The 15,685-nt window shown below is 46.5% G+C and overlaps 8 protein-coding genes across 8 annotated transcripts; 4 read left to right on the top strand and 4 right to left on the bottom strand.

Moving 5' to 3' along the window:
- Positions 1–19: 19 nt before the first annotated feature.
- On the top strand, positions 20–511 carry J056_002080 (NADH-ubiquinone oxidoreductase 21 kDa subunit; the record flags this gene model as incomplete). Its single annotated transcript, XM_009267944.1, has 1 exon — positions 20–511. One exon carries the CDS (start codon positions 20–22, stop codon positions 509–511), a length of 492 nt encoding a protein of 163 aa, XP_009266219.1.
- A 55-nt stretch (positions 512–566) lies between these two features.
- Positions 567–3,021, top strand: J056_002081 (H(+)/Cl(-) exchange transporter 3; the record flags this gene model as incomplete). Its single annotated transcript, XM_009267945.1, has 4 exons — positions 567–1,233; positions 1,287–1,641; positions 1,748–2,157; positions 2,240–3,021. 4 exons carry the CDS (start codon positions 567–569, stop codon positions 3,019–3,021), a joined length of 2,214 nt encoding a protein of 737 aa, XP_009266220.1.
- A 76-nt stretch (positions 3,022–3,097) lies between these two features.
- On the bottom strand, positions 3,098–3,499 carry J056_002082 (UPF0041 protein F53F10.3; the record flags this gene model as incomplete). Its single annotated transcript, XM_009267946.1, has 2 exons — positions 3,098–3,399; positions 3,448–3,499. 2 exons carry the CDS (start codon positions 3,497–3,499, stop codon positions 3,098–3,100), a joined length of 354 nt encoding a protein of 117 aa, XP_009266221.1.
- Positions 3,500–3,540: 41 nt separating this feature from the next.
- Positions 3,541–6,167, top strand: J056_002083 (uncharacterized protein; the record flags this gene model as incomplete). Its single annotated transcript, XM_009267947.1, has 4 exons — positions 3,541–4,298; positions 4,350–4,534; positions 4,579–4,625; positions 4,671–6,167. The coding sequence occupies 4 exons, from the start codon at positions 3,541–3,543 to the stop codon at positions 6,165–6,167; spliced, it is 2,487 nt and encodes an 828-aa protein (XP_009266222.1).
- Positions 6,168–6,216: 49 nt separating this feature from the next.
- J056_002084 (RNA-binding protein 8A) lies at positions 6,217–6,861 on the bottom strand (the record flags this gene model as incomplete). The annotated part of the gene is made up of 4 exons (XM_009267948.1): positions 6,217–6,557; positions 6,613–6,681; positions 6,731–6,781; positions 6,828–6,861. 4 exons carry the CDS (start codon positions 6,859–6,861, stop codon positions 6,217–6,219), a joined length of 495 nt encoding a protein of 164 aa, XP_009266223.1.
- Positions 6,862–7,859: 998 nt separating this feature from the next.
- Positions 7,860–8,953, top strand: J056_002085 (uncharacterized protein; the record flags this gene model as incomplete). Its single annotated transcript, XM_009267949.1, has 2 exons — positions 7,860–8,842; positions 8,890–8,953. 2 exons carry the CDS (start codon positions 7,860–7,862, stop codon positions 8,951–8,953), a joined length of 1,047 nt encoding a protein of 348 aa, XP_009266224.1.
- A 411-nt stretch (positions 8,954–9,364) lies between these two features.
- Positions 9,365–12,097, bottom strand: J056_002086 (Transcription initiation factor IIE subunit beta; the record flags this gene model as incomplete). Its single annotated transcript, XM_009267950.1, has 9 exons — positions 9,365–9,562; positions 9,607–9,722; positions 10,181–10,342; positions 10,390–10,458; positions 10,514–10,883; positions 10,934–11,013; positions 11,060–11,256; positions 11,655–11,986; positions 12,035–12,097. The coding sequence occupies 9 exons, from the start codon at positions 12,095–12,097 to the stop codon at positions 9,365–9,367; spliced, it is 1,587 nt and encodes a 528-aa protein (XP_009266225.1).
- A 324-nt stretch (positions 12,098–12,421) lies between these two features.
- J056_002087 (Transcription initiation factor IIE subunit beta) lies at positions 12,422–15,172 on the bottom strand (the record flags this gene model as incomplete). The annotated part of the gene is made up of 9 exons (XM_009267951.1): positions 12,422–12,637; positions 12,682–12,797; positions 13,256–13,417; positions 13,465–13,533; positions 13,589–13,958; positions 14,009–14,088; positions 14,135–14,331; positions 14,730–15,061; positions 15,110–15,172. 9 exons carry the CDS (start codon positions 15,170–15,172, stop codon positions 12,422–12,424), a joined length of 1,605 nt encoding a protein of 534 aa, XP_009266226.1.
- Between the last annotated feature and the right edge of the window lie 513 nt (positions 15,173–15,685).

Raw genomic sequence — 15,685 nt, forward strand, 5'->3', positions numbered from 1 at the left:
TGTAAGTGAACAACCAACAATGCCTTCTCCAGAATCGCCAGGCCAATTTCCACTCATCGACGTTGATCCTCACTTCAGCAGAGTCGTTAGATTTTTCAGGCCATCTGACTACGTTGCCTGGGGTGCTCTGTCCACGGCCACCCCTGGTTTGTACTACGCTTGGGAACAAATCAACCCAACAAACGCCATCAAGCAAGTCAAAGTTAAATTGGCTGTGCCTACCACTCTCGGCGTGATCGGCGGCTTCTTACTCGCCTATCAAAGATCGTCCTTCAGATTCTTTGGTTGGACTGAGAATGGTCAAGAGCAGGAGAAAGATATGGCTGAGCTATCATCCAGAGCCAACCAAGGCAAACCCCTCTACGGTGACACTGGCCTCTCCCCATACCTCCAAGGCGTCGCTCACAGGAACTCTGCCTTCTCTCAACTCAAATTGGCAACTATCCCGTGGTTTAACTTTGCTAACCATAGCCATCACGGTGTCGACGCTGACAAGTACTCAAATAACTAATTTGTACAAATTTTCATCCATTTCCCCCTTCTTCTCGTACCTCCATGAGCTGCACATGTCCGCCGTCGATACCAGCATCTCCCACGCGCACACCGCCGTATCCACCCACTTCCGCTCTCTCTCTCTATCGCTATCTCTCTGGTTCGTTCTCATCTCCACCGCCATCTCCGCAGGTATCATCTCTGCTTGTCTAGATATCATCATCGACTGGCTTTCTGATCTCAGGCAAGGCCACTGCACGTCTCTCTTCCTGCGCTCACTCAAGAGCTGCTGTCCGATGCACCACATGTGCGACGATTGGATCGAGCACACGACGGCGACGAATAACATCATCGCCTTTCTTGTCTACGTCTTCTCTGCCATACTCTTGGCACTCGCATCAGCTACTCTCGTCGCTAAACTCGCTCCACGCGCTTTCCACACGGGCATCCCCGAAATCAAAGCTATTCTTGGCGGTATTGCTATACGAGATTTCTTATCAATGCGCACGCTCGTCGTGAAAGCTGTTGCGCTGTCCCTCAGTGTAGCCTCTGGGCTGTCTCTTGGCAAAGAAGGGCCACTGATACACGTCACCTGCGCTCTTGCCGAGTTGTACATGGGGGTGGTACGCAGGATCGGTGTAGGTGTAGGTGACTGGACAAATTCCGGCGCGCGTCAGCGTCAGACATACGCAGCTGCTGCAGCTGCTGGTGTGAGTGTAGCATTCGGTGCACCATTAGGAGGTGTGTGTCAACTTAACAGCCATCACCCTGCCCCCTCACCCTCAACTGCACAGGCGTCATGTTCGCATTGGAAGAACTTGACATAAATCTCTTCCCTACCAATACTCTCTGGCAGGCGTTTGTTTGTGCTGCACTCGCCGCAGTAACGCTGCAGTGGTGCAACCCATTCGGGACGGGGAAGCTAGTCCTCTTCTCCGTTTCTACTAACCAGTCTTGGAAGCAGTTTGAATTGGTCTTCTGGCTCCTCCTGGGCGCACTCGGCGGGTTGGCGGGTGTTGCGCTTTTACGGCTTAACCTATTCTTCGCTAGGTTGCGCCGCGATACCACTCTCAGACGCTACCCTATCCTCGAAACGACCGCCGTCGCTCTCCTTACTGCTCTGCTGAGTTATGCGAGTATCCTGACGAGGTGTGTGGGTTTATTTTAGAGTGCTGTGTTGCTATAGTGCTATTTTGCTCTATTGCTATGCTATGCTCTTCAACACTCATACTCACACTCACTGACACGCTCACAGAGTGCAGAACACTTCACTAGTCGCAGCGCTCTTGCAGGAGTGTTCCAATACCAACACCACATCAGCACCAACGCTACAGCTACATGCCACAGTGCTGCTTTGCAACAGTGACCGGCGTGTAAGCGTGACAGTTATGCTACTGGCCTACGCTGCCGTGGTGAAGCTGCTCCTTACAGCCTACACATTCGGTCTCTCTGTACCTGCCGGTATATTTCTCCCGGGTCTCTCCATCGGTGCGTGTATGGGACGCGCTCTCGGTGGATTACTCGAATTGGTCGAAGAGCGCTACTCGACGCTAGCTATTTTCGCCGATTGTCATGGTGCGAGTGATGGTGGCGGGTGTATCCGCCCCGGTCTCTACGCTACTGTCGGCGCTGCTGCAACTCTCGCTGGTATTACGCGTATGACTGGTGAGTGAGGTTTTATTTTGTGGTGTTTTCTTCCTTTTACTTACTTTAATCTTTATCTCATCTCTCATCTCACCTTCTACAGTCTCGCTCGTCGTCATCATCTTCGAACTTACTGGCGCACTCTCGCACGTCGTCCCGATCATGATCGCGGTGATGACGGCCAAGTGGGTAGCAGATGCCTTTGGGAAGCAGGGTGTGTTCACGGCATGGATTTCTCACCAGCAGTACACATATATCCCGCAGGTGGATATTGATGTTGGGTTGGGGGTACGGGGCGCGAGTGTCCGTGATATGCACGGCGTGTGTGCGCGCGACGTCGCTCTGTCCCATTATCCCACTCTGCCCGCTGATGGGGAGATTAGGGAATTGATGGAGCTGACGCGTGGTAATGATGATGATGATGCTCACACTCACACTCATGGCTACGCTATCATTACCCGCAACGATAGTCTGCTTGTTGGTTGGGTTCAGGCAGAGAAGATTGTTGCTATTGGTGGTGTAGTGGAGTCTAATTCAACCATCCACTCTTCTTTCTCCTTCAACCAAACAGAAACCCCAGACACACTCGATCTTAGCACATATGTCGATACAGCCCCGCTTTTCTTCTACGCGTCGACGCCAATTAACGTGATTGTAGCGACGTTCCAGAGTATGGGGGTGGATAGAGTGTTTGTTGTGAGCCAGCCAGGCACGCTAGTTGGAGTGATTGAGCGTGTACAGATATCGCAGCTGATGGCAGGCAGAGCGGGTGGATTGGGGCTGGGCTGGCCGGCATGTCTCACCAGAAGCAAAGGGAGAAAGGAATATGAGCAAGTGGAGATGGTTGAGCAGGCAGGGGAATACCAATTAGAAGAAGGAGGATGAAGGAACGTGAAAAAGATGGAAAAAGACAACAAAATGTTTTGTTTTATTTAAGATGACGATATCCGATCAAGATAGATCAAGTAGACAGCTCTTGTACTTTCTCAGCATTGTTCATATCCTGCTCTCGTTGCTGCTTGTGCATATAAATTCTAGCAAGTTGAGTGAGACCAGTACAACCGACGCCAAAGTTAACAGCCGCGAGAGAGTAGTTTATGGGTTTGATGACAAGCGAGTACCTGACCCATATGAAACCAGTAGCAGCGAGTGCTAAATTCTGATTTAAACTCAGTTTATCTGCAGGTTTATTGAAGTCTTTGAGTCCGGCAGCTACTAGAGCCCATTTCATCAACGGTGCCCAGAAGAAAACAGTTTTTGGGCCTAAATTAGATAAATAAGGGGATTGCTATTGAAATATAATATCCCCACCCGCTGCCGAGTTCATAAATCTACCAAATCCAGATCCAGACGCAGAAGCCATTGTGATTGTTGATAAAGAACAGCCAAAAAAACCAAATTTAAATGAAATTCACTCAGGCGTTGAATATTAATCTGGTACCAGAATGGAGTGATTATTATCTCGGTTATGAACAGCTCAAGAGGAGGATATATCAGCTAGAACGGGACTTGGAGACGCAGCAACCACGACAGCAACCACGACAGCAACCAAGTGATATTGAAACTCCTCTTCTATCCGCTACAGACTCGCCTGCGATTCGTTTATTCAGTCCAATCCTTGAAAAAGAAGTTGACAGGATTACCACCTTTTATAAGGATAAAGAGAGTGAATTAGATAGTGATCGACAAAGCCTCTTTAATTTCATTCATGCGACTGAGTTGGATGTCGTAAGGAATAGCCAGGATTTTAGACCTTCGAGAGATGACACCCGCGATACATACAATACACATAATACACACAATACGCACGACAATAACGATCATAGCGATAGCGACGACGATGATGACGATATCACAAAGCATACTCAACCCAAGACTCACTTTGCAAGACGATCTTTCAATGACGATTTTCACCATGATCAGCGTGATACAAACGTCGAAAACAACCCACCCAGACGCAAATCTATCGCTGTCATCAGAAGGCCCTCCCTTGATCTCCTTGATGACGACATTGAGGACTCTATCTGGACATCAAAATCCAATTACGCCATCGACCAGCGCATTATGATTAAAAAACGTCTCACTGAGCTCTTTGTGCAGTTCAGCGAGCTCAAGCAGTTTGCACAAATAAACGAAACTGGTTGCAAGAAAATTCTCAAAAAGTAAGCCACTCTGTGCCTTTAGACAACCTCTCACCCCACGCCACACTAAAGGTTTGACAAGATCACTGAAAACGATCTCAAAACCTCCTTTATGGATAATGTTGTCCTCGTCGCTTACCCTTTCACAGAAGAGACCAAGAAGAGAGTTGACAACATACTCGACCAGTTTATTGATGTATATGCACGCGTTGTTACCCTCAATAATCGCGCTGTCGCACACAATCAACTCAAAGCGCGTGAGTGATGTTTTTGATGAGTACTCATCACTCAACCTCTATAGATCTTCGCGAGTATGTCGTACTCGAGCGTAACAGTGTGTGGAGACAGGTGAGTTAAGCATCTCTACACAAGAACACCCCTCACACCTCTCAGATGGTTGGCCAGGAGCGTAGATCGCAAGGTGTTCAGATTCAGTCGCAGTCGTTGACCGAAAAGAAACCTGCGACTGGTATTGCCAAGTACATTCCTCCCTGGCTCACCTCGAAGATGGTCGGGCTCCTTACTGCCGTCGTCGTCTTTATCACTCTCCTCAATCTCGACATATTCGACAAAGGCGAGGAGAATTGTCTCGCGCTTCTTGTGTTTTGTGTTATACTATGGTCATCAGAAGCAGTGCCGCTATTCGTCACATCGCTGTCTGTGCCTCTCTTCATAGTCTTACTGCGCGTCGTCAAGTACCCCGATGGTCATAGAATGGAAGCGGAGGATGCAGCCAAGTATATACTATCCCAGATGATGAACCCAACCATATTCCTTCTCATTGGCGGCTTCACCATTGCTGCTGCACTATCCAAGCATGGCATTGACAGGGTTTTAGCCCTACGAATCCTCAACCTAGCAGGCACAGATCCCAAGCTAGTCCTGCTAGCACAGATGGGAGTTGCATGTTTCTCTGCGATGTGGATCTCCAACGTAGCCGCGCCTGTGCTATGCTACTCGCTCGCACAACCGCTCCTTCGCAAATTGCCACCCAAGTCTCCCTACGCACGGAGTATGATTCTCGGCATAGCGCTTGCAGCCAACATCGGTGGGCAGGCATCACCTATAGCGTCACCGCAGAATGTGATAGCGCTCGATGCGATGGATCCACCGATAGATTGGCTGCAGTGGTTCGCTATTGCACTACCAGTCGCGTCTACTTCGCTCGTCCTGATCTGGGGTCTGCTCCTCCTCAGCTACGGCAGCGGGGAGGGCACCGTCATCACCAAGCTTAAACCTTCAAAAGACAGCTTCACATGGACGCAGTGGTATATCGCTGCTGTTACTATCCTCACTATCGTCTTGTGGTGTGTTGCTCACTCTCTTCAAAGCGTCATAGGCGATATGGGCATCATCGCTATACTCCCCCTCATCGCCTTCTTCGGAACAGGCATCCTCTCCCCGCACGACTTCAACTCATTCCCGTGGACTATTGTATATCTCGCCATGGGCGGTATTGCCCTCGGCAAGGGTGTGATGAGCTCCGGACTGCTTGATAGTGCTGATGACGCAGTCAAGGAGATGGTCGGCGGGTTTGGGGTGTGGAGGATACTTGTTATTTTCTCAGTCTTGGCTACCGTGGTCGCCACATTCATCTCGCACACTATCGCTGCTGTCCTGCTGGTGCCGATCGCGGCACAAGTCGGTCAAAACCTCTCCCCTCCTCATGGTCGACTGCTCATCATGGCAACGGCACTCATCTGCTCAGCTGGAATGGGTCTCCCTGTCAGTGGATTCCCTAACATAGCCGCTATCAATCAGGAAGACAGCATGGGTGAGCGGTACCTGACAACCAACGACTTTCTTAAGAATGGCCTGCCGGCGACTGTGCTAGCAGCTGCAGTTGTCGATACGATAGGCTATTTGATAATGAGATTGATGGGGTTGTAGTGTGTAGTGGGTAGTTATAAATATATGTACAAAACAATTCGTTCACTTTCTACTTGCTAGATGGCGATCCACTGCGTCTTCTGTCGTGATTCTGCTTCTGCTTCTGCTTAGCTGCCCCATCTTGGAATCCAGGTGGGGGAACTGAGAAGGCAAAATCAGCATGGACAACCTTCTCGAGCAGTTCAGTGCCGCTAGCGTGATCGACTGCCTTCTTTGCGTCTTCGTACGACTCGAATTCGAGCAGAGCGTATCCCTTCACGTACCCCGACCTTCTATCCAAATTGAGGTGTAAGTTACGAATATGGCCGAAGTCTGCGAATTTATCCTGTACATCCTCCTCCGAAGCCTCTTCGTGGATATTCGTGACGAGAATTACCCATCCCTCAACGGCTGTGCGAGTCTTGTTAGCCTGCCTTGTCAGCCTTGCGTTGCGTGCACCACCCACATTTTGCAGCTTTGCTATCGAAAGCCATTTGATCCTCTACACGCTCGTAGTCGCCATCTCTTTTTGCATCTGTTGCGCGTGAGTTGATGCTCTCTCTCTTGCTCAAGTGTACACCCACCTCTATCGCCATCGCCTCCGCCGAATCCTCTCCCTTTTCTGGACATGGCAGCTGTAGGCGTGTAAGTGGGGTGTATGTGCTCGCTCGCTGCCCTTACGGTCCCTATCGAGCTGCATATTCGTATCGGACATGCTGAGTGTGTGTGTTCTGGGTGTTCTGGGTGTTGGGATGTAAGAGCGAGTTTATCCATGAAATTGTATCCGATGGTAATGTTGTAGTGATGTGAGCTGTGGAATCTTTATTGGCGCTATTTCTCCAAAGCCTTTCCTCCAAGCTGGCAGATGTCGCTATTGATGCCCACTTGCTCACTACTCATTGATAAATAATAACAAGGATTTATAAATATGTGTATAATAAATTATAGTGTTTTAAAGCAGTGGCTATACCCATCCATCCTTTACACCGCTTACGACGGAGACGAGCGGAATGCGACAGTAACGGATCTGTTCATCTGCTGATGGCTGATGCATGGGATTTGCACACCTAATATCTATAGAACCACTAACCTGCATGTATTGCTTCCGAACGTTGCTTCCGCTCTTGGCTGCCCCAGCCCCAGCCAATCATAGCACACAATTCACCGATCAAATCACTAACATCACTCGTGTAAGCCTTATAATCAGCGCACTGCTTACATTCACCACCCTCATCACCAATATGTCCAACCAGCCTGATATGCAGGCCCCTCAGAAGCCCCGCCTCGACAGGCTGTAAAAAAACAGCAGTGATGTCATAATCTCGATCGACCTCCTTTTGAGAATGGTCTGAATGCTCAAATCGCGTAAACAAATTAGAACAAGGCAAATTAATACTGAGATAGATTTATGGGAAGTGCTACCGCTCAAAACTCCCCTCGAATCAGCTAAAATACACCCTGAAATGCCAAAGAGTCGCCGAGAACATCGTCCAAGGAATGCTGAGGCGTGATAAAGAAAATAAAAATAAAAACATACATACATTGCCATTTAAATTTACAACACACTGATCTCAGTATCATCGTGATCTGTACCTGAAATGAACAAAAAACTTGATGACGACGATTATCAGTGAATATCAAAGATATTTAAGTTTATTTGCGCGCTCGGTTATTTTTCAAGTATAACGACCACTATCTGTTAAACAGAATACAATGATTTCCTCAAGAGCAGCAACATCCTCACAACAAACTGAATCCCGTTGCAGACGTGAATCTGTCAACAAGCTCGAGAAATCTCTTACACAGATATTGAAGGAGCAGTCCTCCTCAACGCAAGAGAGAACAGTGAAGCCTCTTCCAGGTGCGAGCGATGTCGGTATGATCCTCAGCGACGTCGACGGCACTCTCCTCGACGACGAGCACGATGTCCACCCTCGCACCTCAGAAGCTATCAGATACATCAGACAGAACCATCCAGAAATTCCTGTGATCCCAGTTACTGGAAAGCAACGCGCCTCGTGCGATCTTGTTGCGAAACGCTGTGGCTTGGAGGACATGCCATCTGGCTGCTGTCACGGCTCAATCATCTACACTCCCGAAGGCCAGATCGAGTCTCAGTTGGGAATTGACCCGGCTGTCGTAGTTGACGTCACAAATGTTCTTATACAGAGAAACCGCTCCGTTTTTATCTACGAACATGACTCTGTCAACTGCGTCGCTCTTCAAGGACACCCTACCCTCGACTTCTACGAGATCACCCGCGGATACGACCCTAGCATTAGAGATGTTCGCGGAACTAACTATATGGACAGAGTCGCTTCCGGCCAAGTCGTCGTAACTAAAATGTTCTTGCCAATGGAAGTGTCTATCGTTCCAGATGAAATGGATCACCTCAACTCTGTCTTCAAGAATGGTGAGGACTACAGAATGACTCGCGCATTGAAAGATATCATCGAATTGATTCCTGCAAAGATCGACAAATCTGTCGCCCTTGATCACTTCTCCAAGATGTACAACGTCGAAAAAGGAAAAATCATGACTTTCGGTGATGGTGAAAACGACTGTGGCATGTTCAAGGCATCTGGAATGTCTGTGTCAATGGGTAATGCTATGGCCTTACCAGCTCAAGTCAGCGATTTCTCCACAAAGACTAACAATGAAGGCGGTGTTGGCTGTATTCTTGATGCTATCTTCCGGTTAGTGATTCGTTATGTCTTAGAAACAGTCCTAACTCCTCACACAGTCCAGAGTACAAGTACAAGTCAGACGTTCAAGAAACCGATTCTGGTTACGCCTCAGCAGCTTAATTAAGCTCGTATACCACTCCATAGATTCGTCTTTATTTTGTCTATCTATTCGTGTATCGCAATTTTATTTTTATAAGTTTTCAAGCTATTCGATCGTTATCTTGGATATTAAAAACTATTTTGAAAAACACATAATTCACTAATCAAGATAAATATCTTGGCAATATCTCAATTTTTACCCTTCATGACGCGTGTTGCTCTTTCCGACGTGCGGCGTCCACACAAGTAAATGTTGGCTCCAGGAAAAAGCATAACAAGCCTTACATGTACTTACATACTTAGCAAATGAGTGCGGCTCCTATATTTACATTCAAGTGGTTAAATCAGAATTAGTCTATGAGAATACAATGGCTTGTTGAACATGCACTTTTTATGCGTTGGGTTTTCAAGAAGGCCATAATCACAATGACCCTAAAGTATTTTGCTCATGAAATTACCTCTGCAGTCATCGTGCTCGTGTTTGTCATCGTGGTGCTTGTGTTCACCTTTGCGTTCGCCCTTGTGGTTGATTGCCTCCTCGGAGTAGAGCTCTGGGTAGTACTCGCCGCTTGAATTGAGTTCTTTCTCCTCTTCGTGGGTCAAATGGTGGAAGTCAATGCGACCATCGTGCTGTACTGTGTGAGAGTCTAAAGACAAACAGCATAACAACCTACTTTATCTCTAACACGGAGAGCTCTCTTGCCGGCACCAAAACCTCTGACATCAAGAGGAGCAGCCGTAGAAACGGAGAGGACGGCAGCGACTACGAGGAGGGCGATTGATGATCTCACTGTTGCAAGGTGTGTTGTGTTGTAGTATAAAAAGAATTAAAAGGCCTTTTTAGCTTGCTCGTTAGTCGTCCACACTTTTTAGCGTCGAACTAAAGTGTTCTATTTTTTTTTCACAGTCCGGCACACCCAACTGAAAGGGATTCATGTTACGTGAAAGAGTATGACGTAAAAGAACTGAGCAGGGCATTTAGTTTTCAAGATAAAGATAACTATATAATGCATGAACAAATTGCACAAGAATGAAACACTTTTGAAGTTTGATGATGAAGATTTTCAACAAGTATGCTTTGCAAGCTACTTTCACATCTGAAACAGTATAGCATGACACAGTCCTTATCAAGCATTGTGTGATGCAGACTACATATTATTCGGCGAAAATTTTAACAACTACGCCTGTAAGTCTTCATAAATAAATTCATTATTATACAGTCTATGCAATGCAATATGTGTCATTTACCCGGCGGCACGAAATCTTTGCTGAGATCAATGCCTTGCTCCTGCAAGTGTGTATTTGTGATCTTGACGCGCCTATTTGAGCTGCCCGCCTTCTTTCTCTTCTTTTGCGCCTGCTGTGGCGCTGCTGGAGCCACCTCCGTCTTTGATGTACGTTTGAGACCGGCTGAGAAGGGTGAGGTTGAGTACAACTAGTTACAAAGCTTTGCTCACCATCGTCAAGATCTCTAGCAACTTCTGATTCAACTGGCACGTTCAAGCTGTTCCACAGTCCTCTAAACTCTGTTGAGTTGAGTTAGGATATTCAGTCTCCTTCTGGTAACCATATAACCCTCACCATCCTGTACTTCAATCGCGTCCTTGACATTGTTCTCAAACACAGTTCTCATCCCTTGTCCGTCTTTACCCCTCAACACGATAATTTCTTTCTCGCGTTCTAGTTCATCGATAGCTTGTGGAGCTCCAGGCCATGATTCCTTGAGTATGTTGACACGCATACCTCCTCTCGGCGCATAAGCTTTGACATGTGCCAGCAGTTCAGCCTTAGATTTCATCGGGAAATCATGGCGATAGCTGTAAAGATCGAGCTTGGTGTCGTGCTGCACTCTGTCATGCGAGTTGAATAAATCGAGTAAACCAGGTGTCCGTATGAGTTCTATACCAGATCTAACGATAAGATCTTCTAATCGAATAGGAGCATTGTAATCCTGTAAGTATGTGAATATTCCGTCAACGTATGCTCATAATGACAATCTACCTTGATGAACTGGACGAGATAGGCGAGCTGTGAGTTGATATGCATACCTACACCGGTATCACGAGGCTGTGAGAATATCTCTGCTGGTTTATCAGAATACAAAAGGCAGACTAGTGGCAGCATCACCATTATTCTTCTTCCGCCTGGCAGCGGCAGCGGCAGCAGCTTGCTGCGAGCCTGCTATGGGTATACCGTCATCGCCGTTTGCACCAGCACCAGGCGTCGGTGCAACGCTGGGAGATCTCGATTCGACACCACCCCACGCTTGCGGCTGCTGGCTCGCAACTTTCTTTCTAAAAGCCTGGGCTTGAGCTTGCAATGACCTATTAAGGGCATCAATAAACCAATTTAATATGTATCTCGTTGCTGTTAGATTTACATTTCTGCCAAAGATGATGATAGTCGAGGTGAAAGGGAGATAAGGCAGGGGTGGTTGGTTGATTACTGGATAGATTTATTTGGTCTACAGAATTTGAGTAGATGTCAGATTATTGAGGCCAACATTCATCTCTTACTCATCCACAGCCTTTGTCTTCCTCCTCTACGGCCACCACTACCACCCACTCATCCAGTCAGAATCAAATTGAAATTGTCCGTGTGGTTATACAATACACATTTGTTAATTTAGAGAATCATTTTGTTCATTGGGATTTTAAGCGAGCGTGTCCAACTGCTGTTTCAATTGAAAAGACATGGATCGTATTTGCCAGAGGCGATAAACTTCTCCTTCTCCTCAGGAGTGTATCCACACTTGTCCTTTTGGACCTGGCTTCCTTTCTCCTTGTTTCCACTTTCTGGCTCCTTTGGTGATTCTTTTTGATTTTCCTCTGGTTGCTTTGCTGGTGTTTCTTTTTTATTATCCTCTGGCTGCTTGGATGGCTCAGATGATTCCTTGTTTTCATTACCTTCCTTCTTGCCTTCTTCTGGCTGCTTTGATTCGCCCTTGCTCTCCCCGTTGTTTGGGTAGTTACCGGCACCCCAAAGGTCTTCGATCCACTGACCGCTTTGAATAGCTTTGTCAAGAGATCCGTTTTGGTCAGCACCACGCTTGACCTGGACATTGGTGAGCACGCTTTTGCTTATTATTCAACATATACTCACCTCCATCTTGGCGGATGCGAGGACCGTTACTGCGAGAAGACCGACAATGTAAGTTAATTTCATTGCTCGATTGTAGTTGTAAGTAGAAGAGCAGTGGAAACTGATCTCCTTTAAATAGCTTAATATTTGGTAGATGCCGATTTTTTGTGGGATTTAATTTCCTTAGCCTTCCTTTTTTGGTTATCCGGCGAATTGAAGTATGTCTCACAAGACTAGATGCGTTCATACCTACCAGTATGGTAAGAGTTCTGCACAGCTGCGCCACTGAGCAGTTGCTATTAAAGTTTAAGATAAGCTTTTAATAAAGTGTCTCTGCATCAATGTTTCAAAGGTAGCGTGAAAATATTAATGAAACGCAGTACGTTCTACAATGGTATGCGATGGTATTTAGTGCTCTTCGTTGTGCATGTCTTTCTCGTCATGCTTGTTTTCCTTGTGGTCATCGTGCTCGTGTTTGTCGTCGTGGTGCTTGTGTTCACCTTTGTGTTCGCCCTTGTGGTTGATTGCCTCCTCGGAGTAGAGCTCTGGGTAGTACTCGCCGCTTGAATTGAGTTCTTTCTCCTCTTCGTGGGTCAAATGGTGGAAGTCAATGCGACCATCGTGCTGTACTGTGTGAGAGTCTAAAGACAAACAGCATAACAACCTACTTTATCTCTAACACGGAGAGCTCTCTTGCCGGCACCAAAACCTCTGACATCAAGAGGAGCAGCCGTAGAAACGGAGAGGACGGCAGCGACTACGAGGAGGGCGATTGATGATCTCACTGTTGCAAGGTGTGTTGTGTTGTAGTATAAAAAGAATTAAAAGGCCTTTTTAGCTTGCTCGTTAGTCGTCCACACTTTTTAGCGTCGAACTAAAGTGTTCTATTTTTTTTTCACAGTCCGGCACACCCAACTGAAAGGGATTCATGTTACGTGAAAGAGTATGACGTAAAAGAACTGAGCAGGGCATTTAGTTTTCAAGATAAAGATAACTATATAATGCATGAACAAATTGCACAAGAATGAAACACTTTTGAAGTTTGATGATGAAGATTTTCAACAAGTATGCTTTGCAAGCTACTTTCACATCTGAAACAGTATAGCATGACACAGTCCTTATCAAGCATTGTGTGATGCAGACTACATATTATTCGGCGAAAATTTTAACAACTACGCCTGTAAGTCTTCATAAATAAATTCATTATTATACAGTCTATGCAATGCAATATGTGTCATTTACCCGGCGGCACGAAATCTTTGCTGAGATCAATGCCTTGCTCCTGCAAGTGTGTATTTGTGATCTTGACGCGCCTATTTGAGCTGCCCGCCTTCTTTCTCTTCTTTTGCGCCTGCTGTGGCGCTGCTGGAGCCACCTCCGTCTTTGATGTACGTTTGAGACCGGCTGAGAAGGGTGAGGTTGAGTACAACTAGTTACAAAGCTTTGCTCACCATCGTCAAGATCTCTAGCAACTTCTGATTCAACTGGCACGTTCAAGCTGTTCCACAGTCCTCTAAACTCTGTTGAGTTGAGTTAGGATATTCAGTCTCCTTCTGGTAACCATATAACCCTCACCATCCTGTACTTCAATCGCGTCCTTGACATTGTTCTCAAACACAGTTCTCATCCCTTGTCCGTCTTTACCCCTCAACACGATAATTTCTTTCTCGCGTTCTAGTTCATCGATAGCTTGTGGAGCTCCAGGCCATGATTCCTTGAGTATGTTGACACGCATACCTCCTCTCGGCGCATAAGCTTTGACATGTGCCAGCAGTTCAGCCTTAGATTTCATCGGGAAATCATGGCGATAGCTGTAAAGATCGAGCTTGGTGTCGTGCTGCACTCTGTCATGCGAGTTGAATAAATCGAGTAAACCAGGTGTCCGTATGAGTTCTATACCAGATCTAACGATAAGATCTTCTAATCGAATAGGAGCATTGTAATCCTGTAAGTATGTGAATATTCCGTCAACGTATGCTCATAATGACAATCTACCTTGATGAACTGGACGAGATAGGCGAGCTGTGAGTTGATATGCATACCTACACCGGTATCACGAGGCTGTGAGAATATCTCTGCTGGTTTATCAGAATACAAAAGGCAGACTAGTGGCAGCATCACCATTATTCTTCTTCCGCCTGGCAGCGGCAGCGGCAGCAGCTTGCTGCGAGCCTGCTATGGGTATACCGTCATCGCCGTTTGCACCAGCACCAGGCGTCGGTGCAACGCTGGGAGATCTCGATTCGACACCACCCCACGCTTGCGGCTGCTGGCTCGCAACTTTCTTTCTAAAAGCCTGGGCTTGAGCTTGCAATGACCTATTAAGGGCATCAATAAACCAATTTAATATGTATCTCGTTGCTGTTAGATTTACATTTCTGCCAAAGATGATGATAGTCGAGGTGAAAGGGAGATAAGGCAGGGGTGGTTGGTTGATTACTGGATAGATTTATTTGGTCTACAGAATTTGAGTAGATGTCAGATTATTGAGGCCAACATTCATCTCTTACTCATCCACAGCCTTTGTCTTCCTCCTCTACGGCCACCACTACCACCCACTCATCCAGTCAGAATCAAATTGAAATTGTCCGTGTGGTTATACAATACACATTTGTTAATTTAGAGAATCATTTTGTTCATTGGGATTTTAAGCGAGCGTGTCCAACTGCTGTTTCAATTGAAAAGACATGGATCGTATTTGCCAGAGGCGATAAACTTCTCCTTCTCCTCAGGAGTGTATCCACACTTGTCCTTTTGGACCTGGCTTCCTTTCTCCTTGTTTCCACTTTCTGGCTCCTTTGGTGATTCTTTTTGATTTTCCTCTGGTTGCTTTGCTGGTGTTTCTTTTTTATTATCCTCTGGCTGCTTGGATGGCTCAGATGATTCCTTGTTTTCATTACCTTCCTTCTTGCCTTCTTCTGGCTGCTTTGATTCGCCCTTGCTCTCCCCGTTGTTTGGGTAGTTACCGGCACCCCAAAGGTCTTCGATCCACTGACCGCTTTGAATAGCTTTGTCAAGAGATCCGTTTTGGTCAGCACCACGCTTGACCTGGACATTGGTGAGCACGCTTTTGCTTATTATTCAACATATACTCACCTCCATCTTGGCGGATGCGAGGACCGTTACTGCGAGAAGACCGACAATGTAAGTTAATTTCATTGCTCGATTGTAGTTGTAAGTAGAAGAGCAGTGGAAACTGATCTCCTTTAAATAGCTTAATATTTGGTAGATGCCGATTTTTTGTGGGATTTAATTTCCTTAGCCTTCCTTTTTTGGTTATCCGGCGAATTGAAGTATGTCTCACAAGACTAGATGCGTTCATACCTACCAGTATGGTAAGAGTTCTGCACAGCTGCGCCACTGAGCAGTTGCTATTAAAGTTTAAGATAAGCTTTTAATAAAGTGTCTCTGCATCAATGTTTCAAAGGTAGCGTGAAAATATTAATGAAACGCAGTACGTTCTACAATGGTATGCGATGGTATTTAGTGCTCTTCGTTGTGCATGTCTTTCTCGTCATGCTTGTTTTCCTTGTGGTCATCGTGCTCGTGTTTGTCGTCGTGGTGCTTGTGTTCACCTTTGTGTTCGCCCTTGTGGTTGATTGCCTCCTCGGAGTAGAGCTCTGGGTAGTACTCGCCGCTTGAATTGAGCTCTTTCTCCTCATCGTGGGTCAA

Source organism: Wallemia ichthyophaga (assembly GCF_000400465.1).
Source record: "Wallemia ichthyophaga EXF-994 unplaced genomic scaffold scaffold2, whole genome shotgun sequence".
Taxonomy (NCBI): Eukaryota; Fungi; Basidiomycota; class Wallemiomycetes; order Wallemiales; family Wallemiaceae; genus Wallemia; species Wallemia ichthyophaga.